We start from the raw sequence: 24,786 nt of genomic DNA on the forward strand, positions 1-24,786 counted from the left end.
ACCAGATGCAGAGAGGGTTGTGGGGCGTGAAATGGCATCCCTTCGCAGACCACATTGTGATCTAGCCACCAGGTGAGGGAGGTCAGGACCGAGTTCGGGACCGTGACCACCATGTTCAGGCTGTCCCGATGTGGACGGTATATTGATGACACCCAGGTCTGGAGTGGGCGAAGCCGAAGTCTGGCATGCCTGGTTACGTACGTGCAGGAAGCCATGTGACCCAGCAGGGTAAGGCACGACCTCACCGTGGTAGTTGGGAAGGCCTGGAGCCCTTGAATGAGGCTCGTGATGGTGCCAAAGCGGTTGTCTGGCAGGATGGCTTGCGCACGTCTGGAGTCTAGAACTGCGCCGATGAAATCTATTCTCTGGGTAGGTTCTAGAGTGGATTTGTCCTTGTTGAGTAGGATGCCCAACTCGTTGAATGTGTGCACTATTCTGTGGACGTGAGCTTGAACTTGCTCTTTGGTGCGACCGCGTACCAGCCAGTCGTCTAGGTACGGGAACACCTGTATCCCTTGCCGACGAAGGTACGCTGCCACGACAGCCATACATTTCGTGAACACTCTTGGGGCCGAGGATAGGCCGAAGGGAAGGACTGCAAATTGGTAGTGCACCATGTTTACCACGAATCGCAGGAAGCGTCTGTGAGGTGGGTAAATTGAGATGTGAAAGTATGCGTCTTTCATGTCGAGGGCGGCGAACCAGTCTCCAGGATCGAGGGAGGGAATAATGGCCCCCAAAGAGACCATGCGGAACTTCAACTTTACTACGAATTTGTTGAGTCCGCGCAAGTCCAAGATGGGCCGCAGGCCTCCTTTGGACTTGGGGATCAGGAAGTAACGGGAATAAAATCCCCTGCCCCTTAACTCTACTGGAACCTCCTCTATGGCCCCCATAGCAAGGAGCGTGGAAACCTCCTGTATAAGAAGTTGCTCGTGAGAAGGGTCCCTGAAGAGGGACGGGGAAGGGGGGTGGGAGGGGGGAATAGAAGAAAACTGGATAGTGTATCCCCTCTCCACTGTGCGGAGGACCCAACGGTCCGAAGTTATAAGGGACCAAGCACGGTGGAAGTGGGAGAGACGATCCCGAAAGGAGGGGGCTGGATCCTGGGGGATGACTGGGGCGCCGTCCTCGACCGCACCTTCAAAAGTTCTGCCTGGGGCCTGAAGGTGGTCTAGGTGGCCCCTGGTTCTGGCCGGGTTGAGGGCCGGCCCACCTTCTTCTACCACCTCGCCCTCGCCTCCGGGTCGAGTCCTGTCTCTGACGAGGCGGGGGGGGGGGGTAGAAGCGCTGAGGCTGCGGCCTAAATGGTCTGCGCTGAGGGCCCACAACATGCATCCCCAGGGAGCGCATGATTGTTCTCGAGTCCTTGAGGCTCTGCAGACGAGAGTCCGTCTTGTCCGAGAACAATCCATGTCCCTCAAAGGGCAGATCCTGTAGGGTTTGCTGCAGCTCCGGAGGCAAACCCGAAACCTGAAGCCAGGAGATCCTCCGCATAGCGATACCCGAAGCCAGGGTCCTCGCAGCTGAGTCTGCTATGTCCAAGGAGGCCTGCAAGGAGGTCCGAGCCACCTTCTTACCCTCCTCTACCATGGCTCCAAACTCTTCCCTGGACTCTTGGGGAATCAACTCCTTAAACTTCCCCATAGAGTTCCAGGAGTTAAAATTGTAACGGCTCAATAGCGCCTGTTGGTTCGCCGCTCTAAGTTGCAGCCCTCCGGCTGAGTAAACCTTACGGCCAAACAAATCGAGCCGCTTAGCCTCTTTTGATTTAGGCGCTGCAGCCTGCTGGCCGTGGCGCTCTCGTGCGTTCACTGATGCCACCACCAGTGAACACGGTTGGGGGTGGGTATACAAGTACCCGTAGTCCTTAGACGGGACAAAGTACTTCCTTTCCACCCCTCTCGCTGTGGGTGGGATAGAGGCAGGAGTTTGCCATATCGGATCCGCATTGGTTTGTATCGTGCGGATCAGGGGTAGCGCCACCCTCGATGGGGCATCCGCTCCGAGGATGTTCACGATAGGGTCCTGTACTTCCACTATCTCCTCCGCCTGCAGGTCCATATTACGGGCCATCCTACGCAGGAGATCCTGGTGAGCCCGAAGATCTATCGGAGGGGGACCCGTACATGAAGTGCCCGCCACTGCCTCATCCGGAGAGGAGGAGGAAGACGCCTCCGGTGGTACTGGATCCAAGGGGGGGTCCTGATCCCCCTGCTCTTGGGCCGGAGCATCACCTGTACTCGGGTCTATGGTGTCAGGTGGCGTGGACACGGAAGCCTCCATGCCCCCTGGCGGAGGTCGAGAGATGGTGGATTCTGGGGCCCTTCTAACCGAGTGACCCGAGCGAGAGGTCGATGGTATTGGAGCCCCTTGCTCCTGGTGGTACGCCCACGGGGTCCAAAATGACCAGTGAGATGGTCCCTGGGAGTGGTCCTCTGCCAACTCCTGCCAATGGCCCAAGTTCCGTTCCTCGGCTTGCCCTTGAGGGGGGTATGCCGATCTCGACAGGTCCTCCGAGGAGCGAGACACCGATCTTGATGGCCATGGCGGTGCCGAGAGAGATGAAACGATCCCCGTGTGCTGTGGTGCCGCACGGTACCGGTCCGGAGATGATCTATCTCTGCGCGGTGCCGGCGAACGGTGCCGGGACCGCGATCGGTGCCGATGACCTCTTCGGTGCCGGGAGCCGGATCTGGACCTCGACGAGGACCTGGAGTATGCCCGGTGCCGGGAGCGGCCTCTCGACGTCGAGCGTCGACCGTAGCGGTGCCGAGAACTACGTCTCGACGTTGATCGGTGCCGACGATCATAGCGGTGCCGAGACGTAGAGCGGTGCCGCGAAGAAGATCTTGGCCGCGAGTACGACCGGTGCCGAGGCGATATTTGGTGCCGGGACTGCGAGCGGCGTGGGGACCTGCTTTGGGACCTGGATCGGTGCCGAGGTTCCAGCCCTTGCGATGGAGGGCGCATCAAGGCAGGTTTCCCCCTCGACTGGACCGGGCGAGTCAACGGTGCAGTCGGTGCCGGTGGTTGAGGCGGTGCCGGCTCCGTGAGAGCTATTAAGTCTCTCGCCGCCGCGAAAGTCTCTGGAGTCGACGGGAGGCACTGTATCACCGCCGGTCTCGGTGGAGACGCTATCTGCACCGGACTCAACGGCCTCGGCGCCGGAGTCGACGGTGCTGGAGGCACCTGTTTCCGGTGCTCCACCGGCGGACGCGGCTCTACCCCCGGCACTGGGGGAGCCGGCGTCTTCGGCACGGATGTCCCCGTCTTATGGGCTTTTTTATGCCCCGGGGATAGTGACCGGCGCCGAGGCACTTGTTGCGGTGCCGACGAGGTCCGGTGCCGAGGAGGCTTGTCTGACGCCACTCGCGTGGTCGTCATAGCCGGTGCCGCCGGGGCACTGCGCACCGAGGTGCTAGGTGCCGGGGCCTGACTTGTAGATGGAGCGTCCGGACTAAGTGCTGCCTCCATCAGGAGTTGCCGAAGCCGAAAGTCCCGCTCCTTCTTGGTCCTTGGTCTGAAGGCCTTACAGATCTTGCACTTATCTGTTTGATGGGACTCTCCCAGGCACTTCAGACAGGAGTCGTGCGGGTCGCTCGTGGGCATAGGCTTAGCGCAGGAGGCGCACTGCTTGAAGCCGGGAGCGTTGGGCATGAGCCCGGCCCCGCGGCCGGGGGAGAAAGGGGGAGACGACCCCCTTAATCCCCTGAACTACTTAGAACAACTAAAACAACTTTTAAACTATTTAACTATTTAACTATAAACACTAGAACTATAACTATAACTATCACTGTGATACAACAAACTAAGCTAGGGAGAGTGGAGAACAGCTAAGCAGCGCTCCACAGTTCCAACGACCGTCAGGGGCGGTAAGAAGGAACTGAGGGGGCGCCGGGTCGGCTGGGGTATATATTCAGCGCCATGAAGGCGCCACTCTAGGGGGCTCCACAGCCGACCCGCCGGTGTTGCTAGGGTAGAAAATCTTCCGACGATCGTGCACGCGGCGCGCACACACCTAATGGAATGGATATGAGCAAGCACTCGAAGAAGAAAGAGCTCCTCCTTGCCTACATTTCTCTGGGTCTTAGCAGCCATGTAAGGAAAATTTTGGAAAGCAAGGGAACAACTAAATTCTTGTGATGTTCACTCTGTGTGATGTCAACTGTAAGCTACAAAGCTAACAGGAACCTCAAGACAATCTATAGTATATTATTGGTATTAAAAATTCTACTATTCATGTGTGCTATTTATCATTCTTGCCTGTTAAAGTGTGAACTAAAGAACAATCTTGTCTGCTCAGAAACGTGATAGGAGCCATTTGGAAAAAGACAATTATTTTCATCAACTTTAGACACTTTATCTAAAACAGTTACACTCAAAGAATAGAGGCATTCTTCCAACACTGATTTTATTCATTTTGGCTTTAAAATTATATCAAGAAAGTGGTTTTACACAATTCTTAATAGCACACAGTTAAATCATAGCTCATGACTCAAACTAGTTAAAATATTAAAAACAAAGTATTTGTGTTTGTAATGTGTCAGCAGACGATAAAACTAAATTTTTTGTACCAGAAAATTTTATTTGAAATAATATTGTTCCAACACTTCAAACTGAATTTAGATGCACTGCATAGTAGGTGCAAACCATAGGTTTTAAATGGAAATATTACAATATGTTTGATTCATATACAGCTTGTTTCTTTGTGGCAGAATAAATGAAGCAATCTTTTTACTTTTTAAAATCACAAAATAATTATTCATCATTTCATTTTAATTACAGTTTTTATCTACAAATGGAAAACCTCAATGTACATTTCAAATAGGGTTACCATATTTTAAGTTCCCAAATAGAGGACACTGCCAGGGGAAAGGGAGAGCTGGAGGGGGAGGGGAATACAGTTTCTTTCTACTTTGAATATCTTTGAATATCTAACATTTATAAATAACTAGTGTAATGTCCTCAAAATGTCCTGAAATAGGACAAGAAAGGAAATATCATGGACATTTGTTCATATTTCAAAAATCTGCCAGGACAGAGATCGGAGGACCAAAAAGAGGTTGTGTCTGGGAAAACTGAGATGTATGGCAACCCTAATTTCAAATGTACCTCAACTTTTTTTTAAATCAATGACAAAATCAAATTACAATAAAAATACTTGCCTTCTCCATTAGAAAGTTAGCACTATATATTCTTGTACAATTTTATGGTTCTATATAACAGTGCAATATATTTCTATTAGTGATCAATCATGAAATACCTGCTATGTCATCTACAATCTCTGTGTATGTTCTACGAGCTATATCAAGGAATTCATTGATGTTTGGCCTGACTGCGTAGCACTTCTGGGTCCTCATATTCAGGCATCCTTTTGTGTATCTTGTATCATCATTAATGACAGTTTTAATCTTTTCAAGTATGATTCCAAACCTACAACAGTAGTTATATCAGTAACGGAATTAGCTAGGTCATATTTTTCAACTTCATTATCAATATCATCTTCAATTATAAATAAAAATGACTGAAGCCAATATACTAAAAACTTACCATGTGATTTTTTTTTTACCTGAGACATCATATGAACACACTTAACTTTTACCTAAATATTTTAATACCTTAAAGAATAGCAGACATTGCACACTGCTCAGATATTGGAAACCGCTACTTGTCCTGAGTCATTTTGGGTGATTCTAAGAAATCAAAGTATTCTCAATTTTTTTTTTTGTCTTTTCAATAATATCTACTGGAGTATTTAAATTTTGTAAGAATTTAAATTATGTTTGTCATTCATAACCAATCAACTATTGTTAAAACCAATTTTCTGTTTATCTTTTTTAAAATTTCTCCTGCAATAGTTGAAAAACTGAATTTCTAAAAACTTCATAAAGAGTAAGTAAAATTAAGAGTTTCTAATGATAACACAAAAAACAGGAGCTATATCTATAAATAATTCAAGAAGCAACATCTTAAAATCCTAGACATTCTCAGAAAAAAGGAGACAACAAGATATTCTAGCTATGAAAATATTATCACAATACCTTTTGTCTTCCAGAGAACTGTAATATGCCTTTAACAGATGTGTCTTGCAGCTTTTCAAAGCAGCCTATTGAAAATTAAAATATAGATTAAAATTTAATCATGTTTTTATGATTAAATAACCATTTTAACAGTCTGTAAGGCCTTTAGATTCACCTAGGCTTATTTGAAATTGGGATAATATAGAGAGCTTACCGGCTGGGCTGGCATAATCATTATAAAATTAAGTTTTTACCTAGCATTCAGAATCCAATTCCGAAATTATTAGAGACTCAAATATGTTTATTTTTAAATCCACATCAAACTTAGCATACATTTAGAGGCCCTTGTCTTATTTTTAGAGGATGTTACTACAGTGACAATGTACAGTTCCATGAGATATAAAGTAAATATAATGAACTGCACTGTGTGACAACAAATATTAACTAGTTTGGGTTTTATATAGAAAAAGTAACAGAATACATTTCACCTTTAGAGGATCCACAAGTTCCAGAGTATGCTTCAGATAGATTAAATTAGTTATTTTTGATTCAGCAGCGTTAACCTGTTGAAAAAAAAATATTACAAATACAGTACATATACATTTTTAAAATACATTTCAAAACAAGCATGCATTTTACACACATATTCTGAATATATTTTTCATGCACAATTAAGTGATTTATGAAAATTCATATGACTAATGACCAGCTTGATAATTTGTAAATTTGCTGTTTTTAAAAAATATATATATTTGACTATATATGGCTTGAGAAAACTCAAATTACAATACAATATTTTCAAAAGAGTTCTTTCACCTAACAAGGAGTCTAAAATATTTGTGCTTTCTTACAGAGAACAGAACATTTGCTATGTGCTGTTGCCTTATAAAGAAAGAATAGGTAGCAGTTCCATAAGAAAAAAAAATCTAATTTTTGTGTGGAGAGTTCAAATCAATTTTGGAAAATCAACGGCTTCTGAAAATGAAACTGAAGAAAACTTTAGATTTAAAAAATGGAAAAATCTTATGTAGAAGCTAAGGCAGATTTTCAAAGGCACAAATGAAAATCTTCCTTGTTTTTAAAGTCAAATTAATAGAAAATATAAATAAAAGTGAAGGCTCCTATGTGGGAAATACTAAACAGTATTTTTATTTCAATTTTATGAAAAATTCAATTACACATAAAAATCTACTAAAAAGTCTAAGTTTACTTTAAAAATAATTATGCTACAAATTTTTGGAACAGAAACACCCCAACCCACCCAATTTCTAATGTTCTGAAGTTTCTTAGAAGGAAAAATGTGCTCACAGAACTCAATTAAATCCCTTTATATGATACTGAATTTTGCAGAATTTTCTTCTCAGAATGAAGCTTGGCAATCAGCCCAGATGGTGTCTTAGTGCAATCAAAGTATCAGGGGCGACATTTACAGAAATATTCCTTAAGATGGAGCAATCTGATTGCCTTGGGTCACCTTACCAAGGAGAAAGCAAGCAAGGGTAGCTGTTCCAATAACCATTGCAAGTTTCTACCAAAATCCCCCCCACATACACACATTACCAATTACAACTCCAGGAACTTCAGTGTGTCTTGCTTTTAAGAAAAAAAAAAAAAAAAGCATCGTTCAACAGTTTTTTTATTCTATACCTGTTGGTAACATTAGCCTGTTAGTCTTAAATGTGCCACAGGACTCTCTGTTGCATTATAACTTGGTGTTTTAATTTATTTTTTAACATTTTAAAATAGGCACATGGATGAGAGTACAAAGAAAGATTTATTTCCTTTCTAATTTCTTTTTTGTCTGAACTAGCATCCAGAAACACTAAGGAAAATTGTGATGTACTGGCTGTATTTTAAGTATACTGAATCAGAATAGTTCTTTTGTTAACAATGAAGTCTAGGCAGCTGTTTTGTTACTAAAGTACTTTCCTGACATACTTTTTTGCACTAGTTGGATGCACTTAGTCATTGATTAGTAATGTTTTGCAGTTTGCAAATAACTGAAGTGGTAACAGCCTACTCTGAGATGTGTTAGTTGAAGCTGTCGAGGTCGGTGCTGAAGTCCAGGATTCAAATCTTGCTATTGATGCACTGGGGATAGGGGCATAGTTGTAAGAGACTTTCACTTGGTGTAAGCATGAAGGCCTGTGTTTGGAAGCTAAAAGGAACAAGATTCCAAGTTCTGGCTTGACAGATTTGGAAAGTTTATTTAGTAACTGAAACTAAACTAAAGAGGTTTGTTTTTTAGTAAATTTTTTGCAGCCCATTTATAAGGGATCATCTCAACTGATTTACATTGCATAAGAGGCTCCTGAGGCTAAATAATAGACAAAGCAAAGTTAAGTGGGCAATCGATCTAAAAACTGTGAGTATATTACAAAAAGAAGATTATTTCTATTACACAATTTTTAACATTAAAAGGTGAATTTTACCTTTCATGCTCATATGAAAATACTTCTCTCTCCTACTCTCCAGTGATGTTAAGATGGAGGTGTGATTAGGATGAATAAGTAAGAGGATGCAGATTTTAAAAGTACAGTGGCATTTGTGAAGTAACAACAGTCACGTTTTTTTAGTCATTCTCCACAAGGGTAACAGGGCCTCGCTTCCTCCCCAACTCCGTAACAGCTTGAGCTTGTTAGCCTTGCTGCTTTGCCCACCTTTTCTCCCTCACTTGCGAAGAAATGAGTGTTAGATTAGACTGGGTGTAGGAAGGTGCGGATCGTGTGAGAGCAATTCACATCAGTCATGTATTTTGTTGCTGTATATTTGAGCTGATCTGGGGGAACCAACAGGCCTGTTTCAATGTATTTTTAAAATATTGTCAAAGATGCCTAGAGCATTAGATGGCTGCTCTTTTATTACTCTCTACATAAATCTAAATAAATAAATGAAAACACTTTATGACTGGCTGAAATTCTTCTCCTGTTACAAAGTAAAAATATGGTTTAGTTTAAGGGGTATGTACTTTCATCTTTCTGGGTGAGGAGCAACATATATAAATCACTGTATATCTTTAAAACTATGTTTTCATCCCTTTTTAATGTACAATCTTTTTCTTACAATATAATACAATTGTACAACTGCTATATGAAGTTTACATGTTGCATACTCTATTGAGATAACTGACAATTATTCATTATTTATGAGATAGATGCATTTATAAACCTACTGTATCTTGCTTTGGAATTTGTACTAAAATTGAAAGAAGTTGTTCAGTATCCAGGAATCTTGAAATCACTGTAAAACAAAATTAAACACAAATTAGAAACTGAGTTAAAAGTTGCGATAATTTTAATAACAAATCTTTAACAAATAAGTGATTTAATTTTCCAAAAGAAAACAGGCACAGAAAACTATTTAGTACTTCTGTTTGTGAAGTCATTTTCTTCCCTCATCCTATCACAGAAAAATCTTGACAAAGTATTGTAGCTTCAATTACCAGAAAGAAAACAGACAAAAGAACGACCTATCTATCTAGATTCTTATGTCACATCCATAAGCATGGTATCTGAGCACTTCTTGGTCATTGTATCATGATGGCTATAATGACATCAGCTCTCCCGTATTCTCTTCAGTAAATAAACTCTCAGAACTTAAACAACCTAAAAAATATTGAACGGTAAGAACATTACTATCCCCACAACAGGGTAGAAAGGCTGAAATATAAATGAGGGAAAAGCAGGAGACTATAACAAAAATGGCATTGTCAGTAAACTACTGTCCCTTGTCAAATGTCTCTACTTCCTATCTTATAACAGAAAATATGTCAGACTGCAGATGTAGCAGGCAGTCCTCAAGAGCAAACAGGCTATCTTAAAAATCATAGCAACATTCTCTGTTTGAAAATTCCCATCCAATTATGACAGTGAAAAGATGACTATGTATCTGTCGTGCAATTTCAAGAGTCGTAACCTGAGCCTGTGGTGGAATGACCTTATCAAAAGGCAGCCAGACAGAACATAGCACTAATTGTGCAACTACAATAGCTCAAGAAAGATGCTGGCTGGTGGGCACTACTGAACTATTGAAGAGGCAGCAGACCCCCATGCATCCTGCAGAGGAAAGATCCCCAAATCCAATAAAAGCCCTGGTGTGTGGCAATGCTTTAGTGGTGCAACAGCACTGATTGCTGAAGAGCTACACATATGGTCAATCCTCCTGTATGGTGTGAGAGCTGGACATTTAAAAAGGAGACTGAGACACAACTCAGAGTGTTCAAGTTTTGGTGTTACAGAAGGTTAAAAATTAGCTGGATAACCAAAATTATGAATGATCAGATGATGAAACGGAACAATTTAAAAGAGCAAAATTACTTGATATTGTAGGTAAGAAAATAAAATCTTTCTGTGGACAAATTGCTCGCCGATCACCAGAGCAACTTGATTCCAGCTCTTATACTATCAGGCAAGAGGAAGAAAGAGAACCAGCTATGTTGGAAACATCACCAGGTGGACTGGTATCCAAAGGAAACTAGGGGTACGTCTATACTTACCCGCTGGTTCGGCGGCAAGCAATCGATCTTCTGGGATCGATTTATCGCGTCCTGTCTAGACACGATAAATCGATCCCGGAAGTGCTCGCCGTCAACACCGGTAATCCTGCTCCGCGAGAGGAGTAGGTGGAGTCAACGGGAGAGCCTGCCTGCCGCGTGTGGACCCGCGGTAAGTACCTTTAAGTTCGAACTAAGATACTTCGACTTCAGCTACGTTATTCACATAGCTGAAGTTGCGTATCTTAGTTCGAACTGGGGGCTTAGTGTGGACCAGCCCTAGAAGTTTTACAACTCTGTTGTGACTCTGAAAGATGGAAGGTGAAGGTTGACAACTTCCATACTAGAAATGTCATAAAAGGACACAACTGAGGAATTAGCCTCCACTTGAAAGGAGATAGTGTACTGACCTTTCTCAGGTATTACCCTAGCTCCTGCTGCATTTCACACCTGGTCTTAAGGGCAAAGAATGAGAGATCACAATGGGAGATCTACATTTCTGGCAAGGACCAGAGTGAAAATTTTTACAAATCATAAGGACCATCACCCACATCAGAACTGTTCTAACAGTCACAAAGAAAATAATGAGAGCTGTATGGTTCATACATTTTAAGGCCAGACAGACCCATTCAAATCTAACTTCCTACACAACACAGGCTATAGAACCTCATACAGAATTTCTGCATCAAACCTATAACTTCTGTTTGAGCAACAGCATACCTTTTAGAAAGATGTCAAATCTTAAGACTCCAAATGATAGAGAATCCAGTATATCCCTAGGTAAATTGTTCCAGTAGTTAATTACCCTTACTGTTAAAACTTTGTGCCTTATTTATAGTCTGAATTTCTTTTGCTTCAGTTTCTAACCATGGGCCCTTTTCTGTGCCTTTTTCTGCTGGGTTAAAGAGCTATCTATCGTCAGATATCACTTTCCCATGTACATATTGGAAACTGTAACCAAATCACCTCTTAACCTTCCCTTAGATAAACTAAATAGATTGAGCTTCTTTAGTCTCTCACTATAAGGCTTGTTTTCCAGTCTCAAATCTTTCATGTAGTTCTTCTCTGAACCTTTTCCATTTCAAAAAGGATGTTGGAAAAATTGGAGACACCAGAACTCAATGCAGTATTCCAGTAAAGGTCTCACTAATGCAGTATACAGACATAATACCAACTCTCTACTCCTACTCGATATTCCCAATTATGCATCTAAGGATCATGTTTACCCTCTTAGCTACAGCATTACAGAGGAAACTCAGAGTCAAATGGTTATCTGCCAGTACATCCAAGTCCTTTTCAGGATTGCTGCATTCCAGAATAGTGTGACCTACATTCTTTGTTTGTAGATGTATGATCTTACTTTTAGCTGTATTAAAATGCATATTGTTCACCTTATTAAATGATCTAGGATTGTCTGTATAATTTACCTGTCCCCATCATTATTTATCACTCCACCAATTTGAGTGTCATCTGTAAATATGAATCCATTTAACATGGGCTACATATAGTGCAAATTCTTAAAAAATCAGAATGCATGCTAGAATCTAAGTATATTATGTCAACACAGTAAACTTTATCAAACGTGATCTTGTCAAAAAATACCAAATTTATTTGTCAAGACCTATTTTCCATAAAACCATGTTGAGTGGCATTAATTATGCTAACATCATTTAATTCTTCACTGATTGCATTCCATATCAGCCTTTCCAAGATTTTGCCAGGATAGAGGCCCACAGTTATCTGGGTCATCCCATTTACCCTCTTTAAATATTAAAATATTAGTAAATGGTGACTTTTTTCCAATCCTTCTTTGTTCCCAGATTTGTTAAAAATCAAAAGTAATGATTCTGGGAGTTCCTTGTCCTATTCTTTTAGTAGAAAGAAAGCAGCTGCTCCTCACAAGTTAGAGAGCTGATCACTAATAAGATCAAGAGACAATGTTTGACAAGTAGTCTTGTGGGAAAGCATATATTATAGTCCACCTCTCCTACCTACCTCACTACCTTTGAGCTACAAGTGCCAAAACACAGTCTCCTCTGCTGCATCTTCACATGCATATTTCTGATCTATTGAAATGGGGTGGGTGGGTATGGATGAAGTTAAAACTGGAGAAATACACTCCATGTTTCCAAGAGAAAGGAAGCAAAAATACTAAAGAAAAAGTGGGTGGGCTGGTATTTTTATACCTTTTGCCTCCTTACTTCTTGACAGGTGGGATATAAATGTCAAAATATTTTCTATGATAGGATGGAGATAGAGAAAGAATGAGAAATTCCCATTCACTGTTTTAGGTAGTTGTGATGCAGTAACTTTTTCCAAACTTTTATTTTAAAAATGTGTATTTGTAATATTTAAGGTGTAAAAATAAAGGATAAACATACTATCTGAGCCACTCTGACGATCTGCAAAATTTGGTGGTATTTATATATTCAAATCTGCTCTACTGGTACAATATCAAGCTAAAGAGTGTAGCTCTACAGACTACATGTCATCCATTTTTGAGTTGTGAAAGCCTTGGAAAGAGTTCCTGATCTGACCAAAAGTGATTACTCGTTTAGCCAAAAAACCACAATAAGCCGTCCAAAACCAGGAAATAAAGGTTTTGCGAATTTTATTCCTCTTTAAAGCACCATTCGCTGGTTTGCCTCATTTACTAAAAATTTTAGCAAAATGATCAAAAAAAGAGGTAAAAAGTCAAATTAAATAATGACAGATTATGAACTATTGCTAGAAATCATAGCATTTTTAAAATCCACTATGAAATGTAATTTGACAAGTCAAAACATGTTTCATATCTATTTTATTAATACATGCTATGGGTTTTCAGCTATTATAAAAACCAAAATATTTAAATGGGTATTTTTAAGTGTTTTAAAAATAAAACAAGCTATTACCTGCCTGAAGACTAAAAAAGAGCTCCTCATCCTGGAGAAGTTCCTGAATACAATCCAATCTTGTGTTAATTGTTTCAGCATCAACCAGAGGCTCCAGGATATTAGACCTAAGTCTTCGGCTTCCACCTGGAGTTTTAGTATAATTTAGAACGCCAAAAAGAGTGTGACCATTCCTTTGAAAATAACAAATTTAAAAAAACAAAAAATAAAAAAAATCAAGCGGATACAAATTAAATGAAATTTTCAGATTAAATTAGCCTACAATTTATAGGTTGATTATCAGAAGTGCTGAGCACACACAAATTCCCTTGAACTCCATGTGAGCTCTGGGACCTCAGATGGAAAATCAGACTATGAGTAAGGCTACATTTTAGTCACAGGTATGTTTAGTAAAAGTCACAGACAGGTCACGGACAGTAAACAAAGGTCATGGGCCATGAATTTGTCCATGATTTTACTAAAATTACCAGTGAATAAAACTTGTAAGGGGGGCTGCCCAGAACCACTACTGGTGCAGGTGGGGCACAGGCGGTGGCACGCTGCCTGGGACTCCCACTGGTGCTGGTGTGGGCGAGACCGGCAGGCTCCCTACTTGGCTCAATGCCCTCCCTCCCACCCCGAGCAGCAGCAGAGTTTGGGTATGGGAGGGGGCAGGAAGTTGGTGCCCAGGACAGAGTGAGGCGGGCTCTGGGCAGCGCTTACCCACTTCTGGACTCCCCAAAAGTGGTGACATCCCCCTTGCTCAGCTGCTAGGTAGAGACGTGGCCACACATAACTTGTGGGTCAGTTATATAAATCAAACCTGCTGACAGCAGGCTCATTTGTGACAGATACACTATACACCTTTACACAATTCTTATCTTTTCTTTTTTTCTTTCTTTCTAATCCCTTTTATTATTAGGGGTTTCCTGATGCACATAAAAAAATTCCAGGCTAGGACTACAAATTTTGCACTAAGTTGCAGTTCATTTCTCGTTTCAAATTATTTAAAAATCAGCTTTGCATACGATATAATTACTATGACTAGATAGATTAGATACATGTGCCATAGAATTTGGTGCATTATAAATTTATAACAATGAAAAAAAATTTAATTTGTAAAAACAAAATAATCTTACCGAGAATCTCTATTGTTAGTTAACAATTCAAGATTTTGGGCTGATGATGAATCTATCATAGCAGTTTGCTCACTTCCCTGGAAACGAACCTTGAGTGACTTAGGAGCATAAACTGAATTTTGAATAAATTCAACATATTTTAGCAAAGCTGCAACAGCTGCTAGACAGTAATACCTGTAAAGTAGTAATCATTTATTGAACATTAAATATTTCTCCTCATCCAGCGCAAAAACATTTACTGTACTTAGGGAGAAGGTTTCTCTTAGCAATCTTAGCCAAGCTGTAGAGTCATGTTCACACCTATTAGGGATTGGGAGCACTGTATAAACCAGGGGTAGCCAAACTTGCTTACCCTCCGAACCATATATGACAATCTTCAGAAGTTCGAGAACCAGGGCATGCCACTCCTGCTGATGCCCCGAGCCCCAGCAGATGACTCCTGCAGGACTGAAGCCCCAAGACAACCCTTCCCATTACGCAGAAGCCAGAGGCAATGCGTGGTGGGGCACATGGAGTCACATGCCCCCCCCAGATTTTTCCCAGGGTTTGCTGGCCCTGCTCGGTTACATTGTGCCACTGGGCTCCCACCCTGCACAGCAGCTGTTGGAGCTGACATGCTGGGAGCTTCGGCCATGGGAAGAGGCAGCAGCAAACAGCTGGGAGCTGCAGGGAGAGCCTCTGCTTTTGCTGTTCCCTCTCTTTGCACTGCTAACACCTGGGAGCTGCAGGGAGGGGTCACTGATGGTGAGAGGAGGGGTGTGACAAACTGTTGGGGGAGCAAACCTTTAAATTGTGCCTCCCCACTCTCAGCAGGCACCAGTTGTCTCTGGCAGAAACCTCTAGTCCCACCGCAAGGCAGAAGCCCCGAGCTCCCCGCCATGCTCTGGTAGGCATGTGTGTACCAATTAATGAGAAGCCACTGGCCAGTGTATTAAATTTGTACAAACTGTTAAAACCTTTTATCTGGAAACGCTACTTCTTTTTCTTATTTAGGTTAAACGTACTTGGACTGAACCTCCATTAGGACAGTGCTGAATTCAGATGTACACAACTGTTCTATATATTCCAAGCCCTTTGTTTCATTGAAGTATTTTCTTTGGACAGTAGTAAAAGTCACGTTCTAATAACAACAAAAACAAAAACAGCAAAGGTTTCAAAATCTTATGGAAAGGAACCGTAGTGTTGTGGTGATTTGGGGAATCTCTGTATGTAAAAATGTGACACGGAGGCTCATTGGCAGTTTACAACTCTGGGTCAGCAACTTTTGTCAGGCCTGACATACTCAGTGTACCCCCACTCACCGCTATTATGATCTGTATCTGGAAGGTGACATGTAGGATATCATGAGCAAATTGGTGGCACACTGGTCCTGAAGCTCACTGCATGGTGTATGTACAGAGTGTGTACAAACAGTTATAGGTGTGCTGGAATTATGTTCTTAAAATGTGTTTGGCAACCACTGCATGGGCCTTGTCTGCCTTGGACAGGGGAGTGTATGTTTGCTTGTCTGACTGGTCTGGTCATTAGGCAGGGATGATGAAGCTGCACTTACACTGAAGGTAAATAAAACCATCAAATGGGTAAGTGGGGGAGATAGCCTCTTAACTATCACGACGGGGGAACACAAAACTGCAAAAATTAACATGGCGTCGGCTCCCTGCTGGACACAGCAGGCTGAGCCCCCAAAAGTTCATTGAACTTTAGAAGATATAAGCAAAGACAAGAAGCTATTTTGGCATCCATCACTTGAGGGACTAAAGGAGTCAGAGCTCTTGAAATCAGAGAAAGTTGGATCCTTCAACTCAGGGGACTGAAATTTCTGGGAATGAATACAGATCAGAACCCTGCTTACACAAAGATTGTAACTTGCTTTAAAAATTAAGTTTAATCTTAGAAATAGATTTTTACTTTAGTTTGCTTGTAACCCTTCCTATTCCTTATACTTGGTAGCACTTAAACCTAAGAGTTTTTATTTAATAAACTTGTTATACTTTTACTATAAACCAGTTCAGTGCTTTGACTGAAAAAGGTGTTTGTCAAACCCCCATTAAATTAATGAGCTGTTGTTTACTGGCTCTTTAAAGGAGAAGCAAACTTAGCTTCTGTGAGTATTCCAAGACAGGACTGGACACTCCAGGGCAAACACTTTCGGGGAAATTCAGTATTGGGCACAGGTGTTGTGGTCAACCTGCAAAAAGCAATTGCATGGTGGAAGTCAGGATATGACCTGCATGCATGTAGGCTGACTGTTGGTGTCAGAGCTGTGAGCCACACCAGCATCACATTTAAGGCATCAGAGTTGCAGGGCAGGCAGTTACACAACCCCTTATTGGTCCAGGTTGAACCCCAAAGTGTCACAACTTATTAATTCTGGTTGATGCTATGAAGTTATTATAAAATTTTGCATCATAGAATGACTGTGTGTATGTGGAATCCATCTGCTGCTGACATGGACAGCTCTATGTACCTACCAGACCAAGGCCAATGGAGAGTTGTTAACCTTAATCACTGTTTGTCTCTGGACCAAACAATGAACATGCTAAGGAGATTGGCTGGAGCTGGGAGAAACCACTTCCTCCAACTTGTCTGCAGGGAGGGGAAGTAGAGAATGGAAAACTGCCAAACAGGACACAGAGACAGAGATGCCAAAGCTAAGATTTTAAAATGACTCACAAGAGAAACAGTAAGCTTTGGTAAGAAGAGGGGAAGAGAAAGGCAAACATTCATACTGGGGGATCCAATTTAACTGCAGGACCGACAAAGGTCAGAGTAGGCTAGATGGGCTGGAAAATCTCCATAATTCAGAAGACATGACCTGGAGAGGAAGACACCCCAGAGGACTCTGCCCAAGCCTAAAGAACTCTCTAGAATGGTGAGGAACCTGAGGCAAGGAAATGTGTATACATATGTTTATTATTTTATCTAGATCTATGCACTTCTCATTCTATTAAGTAAAGAGCAATACTACTTTAGAATCCTGTGAAAGTCTGTCTATGTGTCTGTTGCATGTCCCTGAAGAGGCAAACTGTAAGCCAGAAGGCTCACAGCTTTGGAAGGATTCTGGGAAATGTGCAAGAGCTGCTGGGGAGGCTTGCGGGAGATGGTATTACTTTTGGGACATAGGCAGTTGGACTGTGGGGTCACCACTGCCAAAAGAGGTGTCAGACACAAGGTAACACCTGGAGTGTGCGCGCAGAGGCCAAAAGCCAGGAACGCTGCCTAAACTTTGCCCAGCCCCAGTGAGCTAAGGGATTCAGCATTTGGATCCCCTCATAAAGACGGTCACAAATCTGCAACCATATAAAACCAGTCAAATAGGAGCCCTATAAAAACTAAATGAAGTCTAAAAAAAGATTACCTTGAAATTGTCTGTTATCAAACTGAACAATTTTGTTGTATTCCCTGTATCACAAGCAGTATTTGACATTATTATTTCTAATGGTGTTAAAATCTTGAGTTTTGTGATAACCTAAAAACAAAATTTAAACATAATTCATTAAAAATCATTTAGCAGTCTCAAAGTACATTTTCACAAATAAATAAAATAGTCCAGAAATAACTGACAAATTCTATAATCTTTGTAAACACTTTTAAATCAATTAAAAATTCCACTTAAAGGGATGTGCACACACAAAAACCAGGCAGACATCATCTATTCCCAGTCAGTGCCTGGGACTGCTAAATGATTTAATGGCTTTTTCACTTCCTGAGCTTTGAGTGCTGGTAACAGGTGAGACTGCATCATTAGGAACTTTGTGTTGACCACAAAATGAGGTAAGTGTAGTACAGAAAGCAATAAGATAAATATAATGCAAAAAGAGAGGATTTAGTTACACCTATTGCACCATGCTCCAAAGATAGTAGATGAACATATATTATTATTTATAGCATGTAGAAATCTGCTAAATTTCTTTCCTCCTCTCCTTCCCTTTTATGCACTCTTGTCTCTCCAACTGCTGCATACAAGAACTAAAAAAGAAATAGCCTGCAGTAATAATTTTCCAAACAGAAGTGTCTGCAGATATCGCTCACTAATATAAAACAGAAAAATTGTTACAAAAATACCTAAAATTAAAGTAAAAGATTTGGATAATAATTTATCTCATGTCATGAATATATATGATGAAGCACCCCTGCAAAAAAAAGACAGTTACTCACCTTTGTAACTGTTGTTCTTCGAGATGTGTTGCTCAAATACATTCCAATTAGGTGTGTGTGCGCTGCGTGCACGATCGTCAGGAGAGTTTTACCCTAGCAACACTCGGTGGGTCGGCTGAGATGCCCCCTGGAGTGGTGCCTTCATGGCACTGGATATATGCCCCGGCAGACCCAGCACCTCCTCAGTTCCTTCTTGCCGGCTACTCCGACAGAGGGGAAGGAGGGCGGGTTTGGAATGGATATGAGCAACACATCTTGAAGAACAACAGTTACAAAGGTGAGTAACCGTCTTTTCTTCTTCAAGTGCTTGCTCATATCAATTCCAATTAGATGATTCCCAAGCCTTACCTTGGCGGTGGGGTTGGAGTGAGATGTCGCGGAGTGAAGGACCGCTGAACCAAATGCAGCATCACCCCTTGACTGCTGCAATATAGCATAGTGGGCGGCGAAGGTCTGCACTTATGACCAAGTCGCTGCCCTACATATCTCCTGTATGGGCACGTGCGCCAGGAAAGCAGAGGATGAAGCCTGAGCCCGCGTGGAGTGGGCGTAAGGTGTGTAGTTGGGACACCAGCCAAGTCATAGCACGCACGGATGCATGATGTGATCCAGGACGAGATGCGCTGGGAGGAGACCGGAGGCCCTTCATCTGGTCTGCCACTGCAACAAACAGCTGCGACGTTTTCCTGAAAGATTTCATTCGCTTGATGTAGAAGGCCAGGGCCCTGCGAACATCCAGGGAGTGCAGCTGTTGTTCCCGTCGAGAGGCATCGGTCTCGGTTAGAAGATAGGGAGGAAGATGTCCTGGTTGACATGCAAGGCAGACACCACCTTAGGGAGGAAGGCCGGGTGGGGTCGCAGCTGTACCTTGTCCCTGTGGAACACCATATACGGTGGTTCTGATGTGAGTGCCCTGAGCTCAGACACCCGCCTCGCCGAGGTGATAGCTACAAAAAAAGCTGTCTTCCAGGAAAGGTACAGGAGCGAGCAGGTGACCATCGGCTTGAACGGGGCACCCATGAGTCTGGATAGGACCAGGTTAAGATCCCACGTAGGGACCAGTTGTCAAATTCGTGGGAACAGGCGCTCCAATCCTTGAGAAATCTGCTGATCATGGGATTGGAGAAGACCGAACGCCGGTTTTCGCCTGGGTGGAAAGCTGAAATAGCTGCCAGGTGCACTCTGATGGATGATATTGCCAAGCCCTGCTGTTTTAAGGACAGGAGGTAGTCCAAGATGGTAGGTAGGGGAGCCGTATGACTCTGAGCACACCAGCAGGAAAAATGCTTCCACTTGGCTAAGTATGTGGACCTGGTAGAGGGCTTCCTGCTACCCAAAATGATCTGCTGAACCAAGCGAAAGCAGCATAGCTCAGACTGATTTAGCCATGCAGCAACTACACTGTGAAGTGGAGAGATTGCAGGTTGGGATGACAAGAGTCGTCCGTGGTCCTGAGTGATCAGGTCTGGACAAAGCGGGAGTTGAATTGGAGTGTCCACCGACAGCTCTAGGAGAGTGGTATACCAGTGCTGTCTGGGCCACGCTGGGGCGACCAAAATCAGACGTGCTCTATCCCTGCGCAGTTTGATTAGGACCCTGTGGACTAACAGGAAAGGAGGAAAGGCATAGCATAGGTGATCCTTCCACTGTATTAGGAAGGCGTCTGACAGGGAACCCGGAGAGCATTCTTGGAGAGAGCAGAACACCTGGCATTTTCGATTCTCGCGAGAGCTGAATAGGTCTATCAGGGGAAAGCCCCACTTCAGGAAGACAGAGTGGATGACGTCCGGGCAAACCGACCACTCGTGAGCCTGGAATGATCTGCTGAGGTGGTCCGCTAAGGTGTTCTGGACTCCTGGGAGAAACGACGCCAACAGATGGATGAGTGGGCTATGCAGAATTCCCACAGACGAGTGGCCTCCTGACAACGGGGGGACGACCAGGCTCCCCCTTGCTTGTTGATGTAAAACATGGCCGTTGTGTTGTCTGTGAGGACTGCAACACAATGGCCTTGAATGCGCTCTCGGAATGCTTGACACGCCAGGCGCACTGCTCTGAGTTCCTGTATGTTGATGTGGAGGGATAACTCTCCTGCCGACCATAGCCTCTGTGTATGGAAGGTTCCCAAGGTGGGCTCCCCATCCCAGGGATGACGGATCCATGACTAGGGACACGGAGGGTTGCAGGGCGTGGAATGGCACCCCTTTGCACACTGATTTGGGGTCCAGCCACCAGCCTAGAGAGGCTAATATCCCTGGTGGGATGGTAACCACCGTGATCAAGTTGTCCTGACTTGGGCGGTATACTGTTGATAGCCAGGTTTAGAGTGAAAGTAGTTGCAGCCTGGCATGCCTGGTCACATACGTGCAACAGGCCATGTGTCCCAGGAGGCATAGGCATGTTTTCACGGTCGAGGTCGGGAAGCTTTGCAGGCTGTGGATGATGTTCGCCAGGGACTGGAAGCATGCTTCCAGCAGAAGTGCCCAGCTAGGCCTGAGTCTAAGACTGCTCCTATGAATTCTATCCTCTGGGTTGGTACCAGAGTGGATTTCTCGACATTGAGCAGGAGGCCCAGTCAATTGAACATGTTCATGGTGAGCTGAACATGAGACTGCACCTGATCCCTGGAGTGACCCCTAATAAGCCAGTCGTCGAGATATGGGAACACTTGGATCCATTGTCGATGAAGGGAGGCAGCCACAACAGCCATGCACTTGGTAAACACCCTGGGGGCTGTGGACAGGCCGAAAGGAAGGACGGTGAATTGAAAGTGCTGTTGATTGACCACAAAGCAAAGGAAGCAGGACGGGGAAGGGTGGGGGGAGCAAATTCCGAACGCGGTGCCGGACCAGTCGGTGCCGCAGGGGCACTCCGCACCAAAGACGATGGTGCCAAGTCCCGGCGTGCAGAGGAAGGGACTGGGCTATATGCCGCCTCCATAAGGCACTGCTTCAGTCTGAAGTCCCACTCCTTTTTGGTCCCGCGCCATGAAGGCGCCATTCCAGGGGGCGCCTCAGCCGACCCACCGAGTATTGCTAGGGTAAAAATCTTCCGACGATCGTGCACACGGCGCGCACACACCTAATTGGAATCGATATGAGCAAGCACTTGAAGAAGAAGAATGTTATGCCTAACATGGCATTCCACAGGTGTGACTGAGGAAGTACCTTTTCAATCAGAAGTAACTTTCTGGGTTTGCAGCTGCAGAAGTTCATGGTGGTCCTGAAGGTCATGAGCTGCAGACTCGCTTGGACTGTATAAGGCTCTTTGGATTAGGTCATATTTTAGACCTTGTAACTTCTTATGTATACATGTTCATGCTACAGTCTAACCTGCATTATTTCTCTGTTTTGGTGGCTCAAAAGATACATATTTAAACCAGCTTTTCCTTTTCACATGAGATACTCATTGTGACAAGGTGTACCACGTGTTTGACGCCCTCCCACCTTGGCTAATCCTGCCCCAAGCACGTTTCCTTCTGGTGGAAAAGAGCAGTGTGTTTAGATACTCCACTGGCTGCCAAGAGAGTCCACCAGGTTCAGCAGCTGGCAGAACCATCAAGAATTGGTCTTCCAGCAGCTAGAAGGATCAGGAGCAGAAAGTCAAACAGGGCACAACAGACAAGGTAAAAAAGGACTGTCTGCTTCCCCTGAGAGAGGGGCTAGTTCTTCTGGGTGAAGCTGAAAGAGGAGAGGAAGGATGTCCCCTGTCTTGACCCAAAAGTCTGTGCTGCCTGGGTCAGGAGGCAACTTTGATTTAAAGTACAACTCAATTTTGCTGCTAGTTTCTTATCTAGGAAAGGATTAACATCTACATATACCTAACAAGATCAATTATTATGTATTGTTTCTAATTGTATTATTTTCAGTAGTGCCCAAAGGCCCCAAATTAGGATTTTGGCTCCAGTATATAGGTGATAAGGTGCTGTACAAAAAAATAGAAAGACATAAGCCCTGTCTAAAATCTCTTTCAGTCTAAGACAAAATGCAACCAGTGTGACAAACAACTGAAAGGAGGTGGTAGGGGAATGGGAGTAACTATAATAAATTAATGAGACTTCATCAACTTAATAGTTCTGAACCATCTAATATATTTTTGTTTGGGCTGTGGCTGCCTAACCTATCCATCATTAGCTGCTTAGTTTTTTGGTGGCATTACAGCAGAAATAAGTTTTAAGGAGGGATTTGTAGGAGGAGAAGATAGTGGCCTTAACATATTAATTCAGGGATGGTGTTCCATGCATAAGGGGTGGCATGAAAGAAAGTGCAACAATGGTTGAAGCCAATATCATTGGCAAAGCAGAGGTCACAACACAATAAGAAAAGTATGGATAACAGAGGGGCATTGTAGTGAAGGGCACTGAAGACAGTGGGGCCAGAAGATGGGAAGTTGATGGAGGGGTAAAATCAGAGTGACAGGTAAAGGGAGATGATCTTAGCAGATATGTTTTGTATGGACTGAAGGGTGAAAGTGCTGTCAGGGAAGCCAGCAAAAAGGAGGTTACAGCAATCAAAATGTGAGATAATGAGGAACATGTTTTTGCAGTGTGTACAGTATGAAAAAGGGCAGATTTTAAAAACATTAGAGCAAAACACAGCAGGAGTTGGACAGAGCTTGATGTGGGAGCATGGGAGAAGAAAGAATCAAAGACGATTCAGGTTATGTTTGAGTGACAGGGAAGACAGTGAGGTCAACAGTCAAGGAAAATGCAGAAAGGACTTGAAAGGAGTTCCATTTTTATCATGTTAATTCTAAGATGGAGACAATTAAGAGGGGATGTCAGATTGAGAGTGAGACTGAAATACAGGATTGCATGGATGGAGACAAATCAAAATTAGAAAGGTAACTTTGAGGATCAAGGCCAAGGACAGGGTCATAGTGGAACCCCAAAGGAGAGTGGGAAAAGGGAGGAGAAAGAATCCAGACACAAATAAATACACTATTACCGAAAAGAAAACTCACTTGCTATCATGAGTTGATAGAATCTTTTAAGAGAGACAGCTTCAAAAATGAGTATCCAATGTACAAAAAAGCCAGCATAAATGATGTTACTCTTCACATTAACAATGCTACTTTATTTTTTGTATTACTCTTGGTATGAACAAACTGCAGCTATCAATCAGAGATTTCCTGCTATTATTTATAAAAACTTCTGACAAAAAAGGACATCAATAATAATCTTCATCATTATGTAAAATACTACCATATACAGCAACCAAAAGTATTCAAAATTACCTTAGCATAGGTTGTATTGTCCGCAAATTGGGATAATACCACTTCAGGGTTTTTTAAGTCAATACTAGCCATTCCTACTTCACCTCTGGCAAGTCCTCTCCCTTCTACTACAGCTACAATAACGGATGCAACCAAATGAGCAGAGACAGCAGATGAGGATGTAACTGCAAAACAGTAGTATACGTTTATAGTTATGACCCAGTTCATAATAGAGTGAACAATGTATGTACTTATATCCCCCACTCACAAAGAAGCAAAAGTCTAGCAATTGTCCAAATTTACCTAAAAATTTAAAGTACAAGTTGCTGAATTCTACATTTGATGTACTATGCAGAGAATGAGCCATATTATCAATTATTTGAACACCATGTATATATGTGAAAAAATAAAGAACAGAGCACATGTACACAAATAGGGGGTGAACACGAAGAATGACATTTTTAAAGGTGCAAATATGTGTAGAAAATACAGTGCATGAGCACTATTTCTGCATTATGAAAAACAGGTGAAGAATAGAAGGGCTATTATGATCATTAAGCATTTGTAATTTTAAATACAAAACTGAGGGCAGCTATTATTGCTAATCAAATTTAGACAAATTAAAAGATGGAGAGAGACACTGAAATTAAAGGTAGTTTTCCATTAAAAGTGTAGTTCTGATGAGGTGTCCCTAATTTTGTCAAATACTAAGCCAACCTTTCTGAAATTTCATATCTGATCTTATGCTAAGGGAGAAATTTTCTGATGTTTGTGGAAAATCAAACAATGCATTGAGACAAATTATGTAGGTTTCACTTTGGTGAAATTTTCCTAACCAATCTGGCTTAGAAATTCCGTGTTTTGGTCTCTTGGAGTTGGTGAGGAAT

At 42.9% G+C, this 24,786-nt stretch overlaps 1 protein-coding gene across 1 annotated transcript in view; it reads right to left on the minus strand.

The window, feature by feature from the left end:
• Positions 1–24,786, minus strand: part of MSH4 (mutS homolog 4) — a 58,494-nt gene that overhangs the window by 23,234 nt on the left and 10,474 nt on the right. The window contains exons 2-10 of the mRNA XM_054037929.1: positions 23,921–24,084; positions 17,886–17,996; positions 15,532–15,647; positions 14,528–14,701; positions 13,410–13,582; positions 9,196–9,263; positions 6,512–6,586; positions 6,045–6,109; positions 5,267–5,436 (exon numbers count right to left, since the gene is read on the minus strand). Coding sequence (XP_053893904.1) covers positions 5,267–5,436; positions 6,045–6,109; positions 6,512–6,586; positions 9,196–9,263; positions 13,410–13,582; positions 14,528–14,701; positions 15,532–15,647; positions 17,886–17,996; positions 23,921–24,084 — 1,116 coding nt within the window. The remainder of the gene's footprint in view (positions 1–5,266; positions 5,437–6,044; positions 6,110–6,511; positions 6,587–9,195; positions 9,264–13,409; positions 13,583–14,527; positions 14,702–15,531; positions 15,648–17,885; positions 17,997–23,920; positions 24,085–24,786) is intronic.

The sequence above is a fragment of the Malaclemys terrapin genome, chromosome 8 (assembly GCF_027887155.1).
Source record: "Malaclemys terrapin pileata isolate rMalTer1 chromosome 8, rMalTer1.hap1, whole genome shotgun sequence".
Classification (NCBI taxonomy): Eukaryota; Metazoa; Chordata; order Testudines; family Emydidae; genus Malaclemys; species Malaclemys terrapin.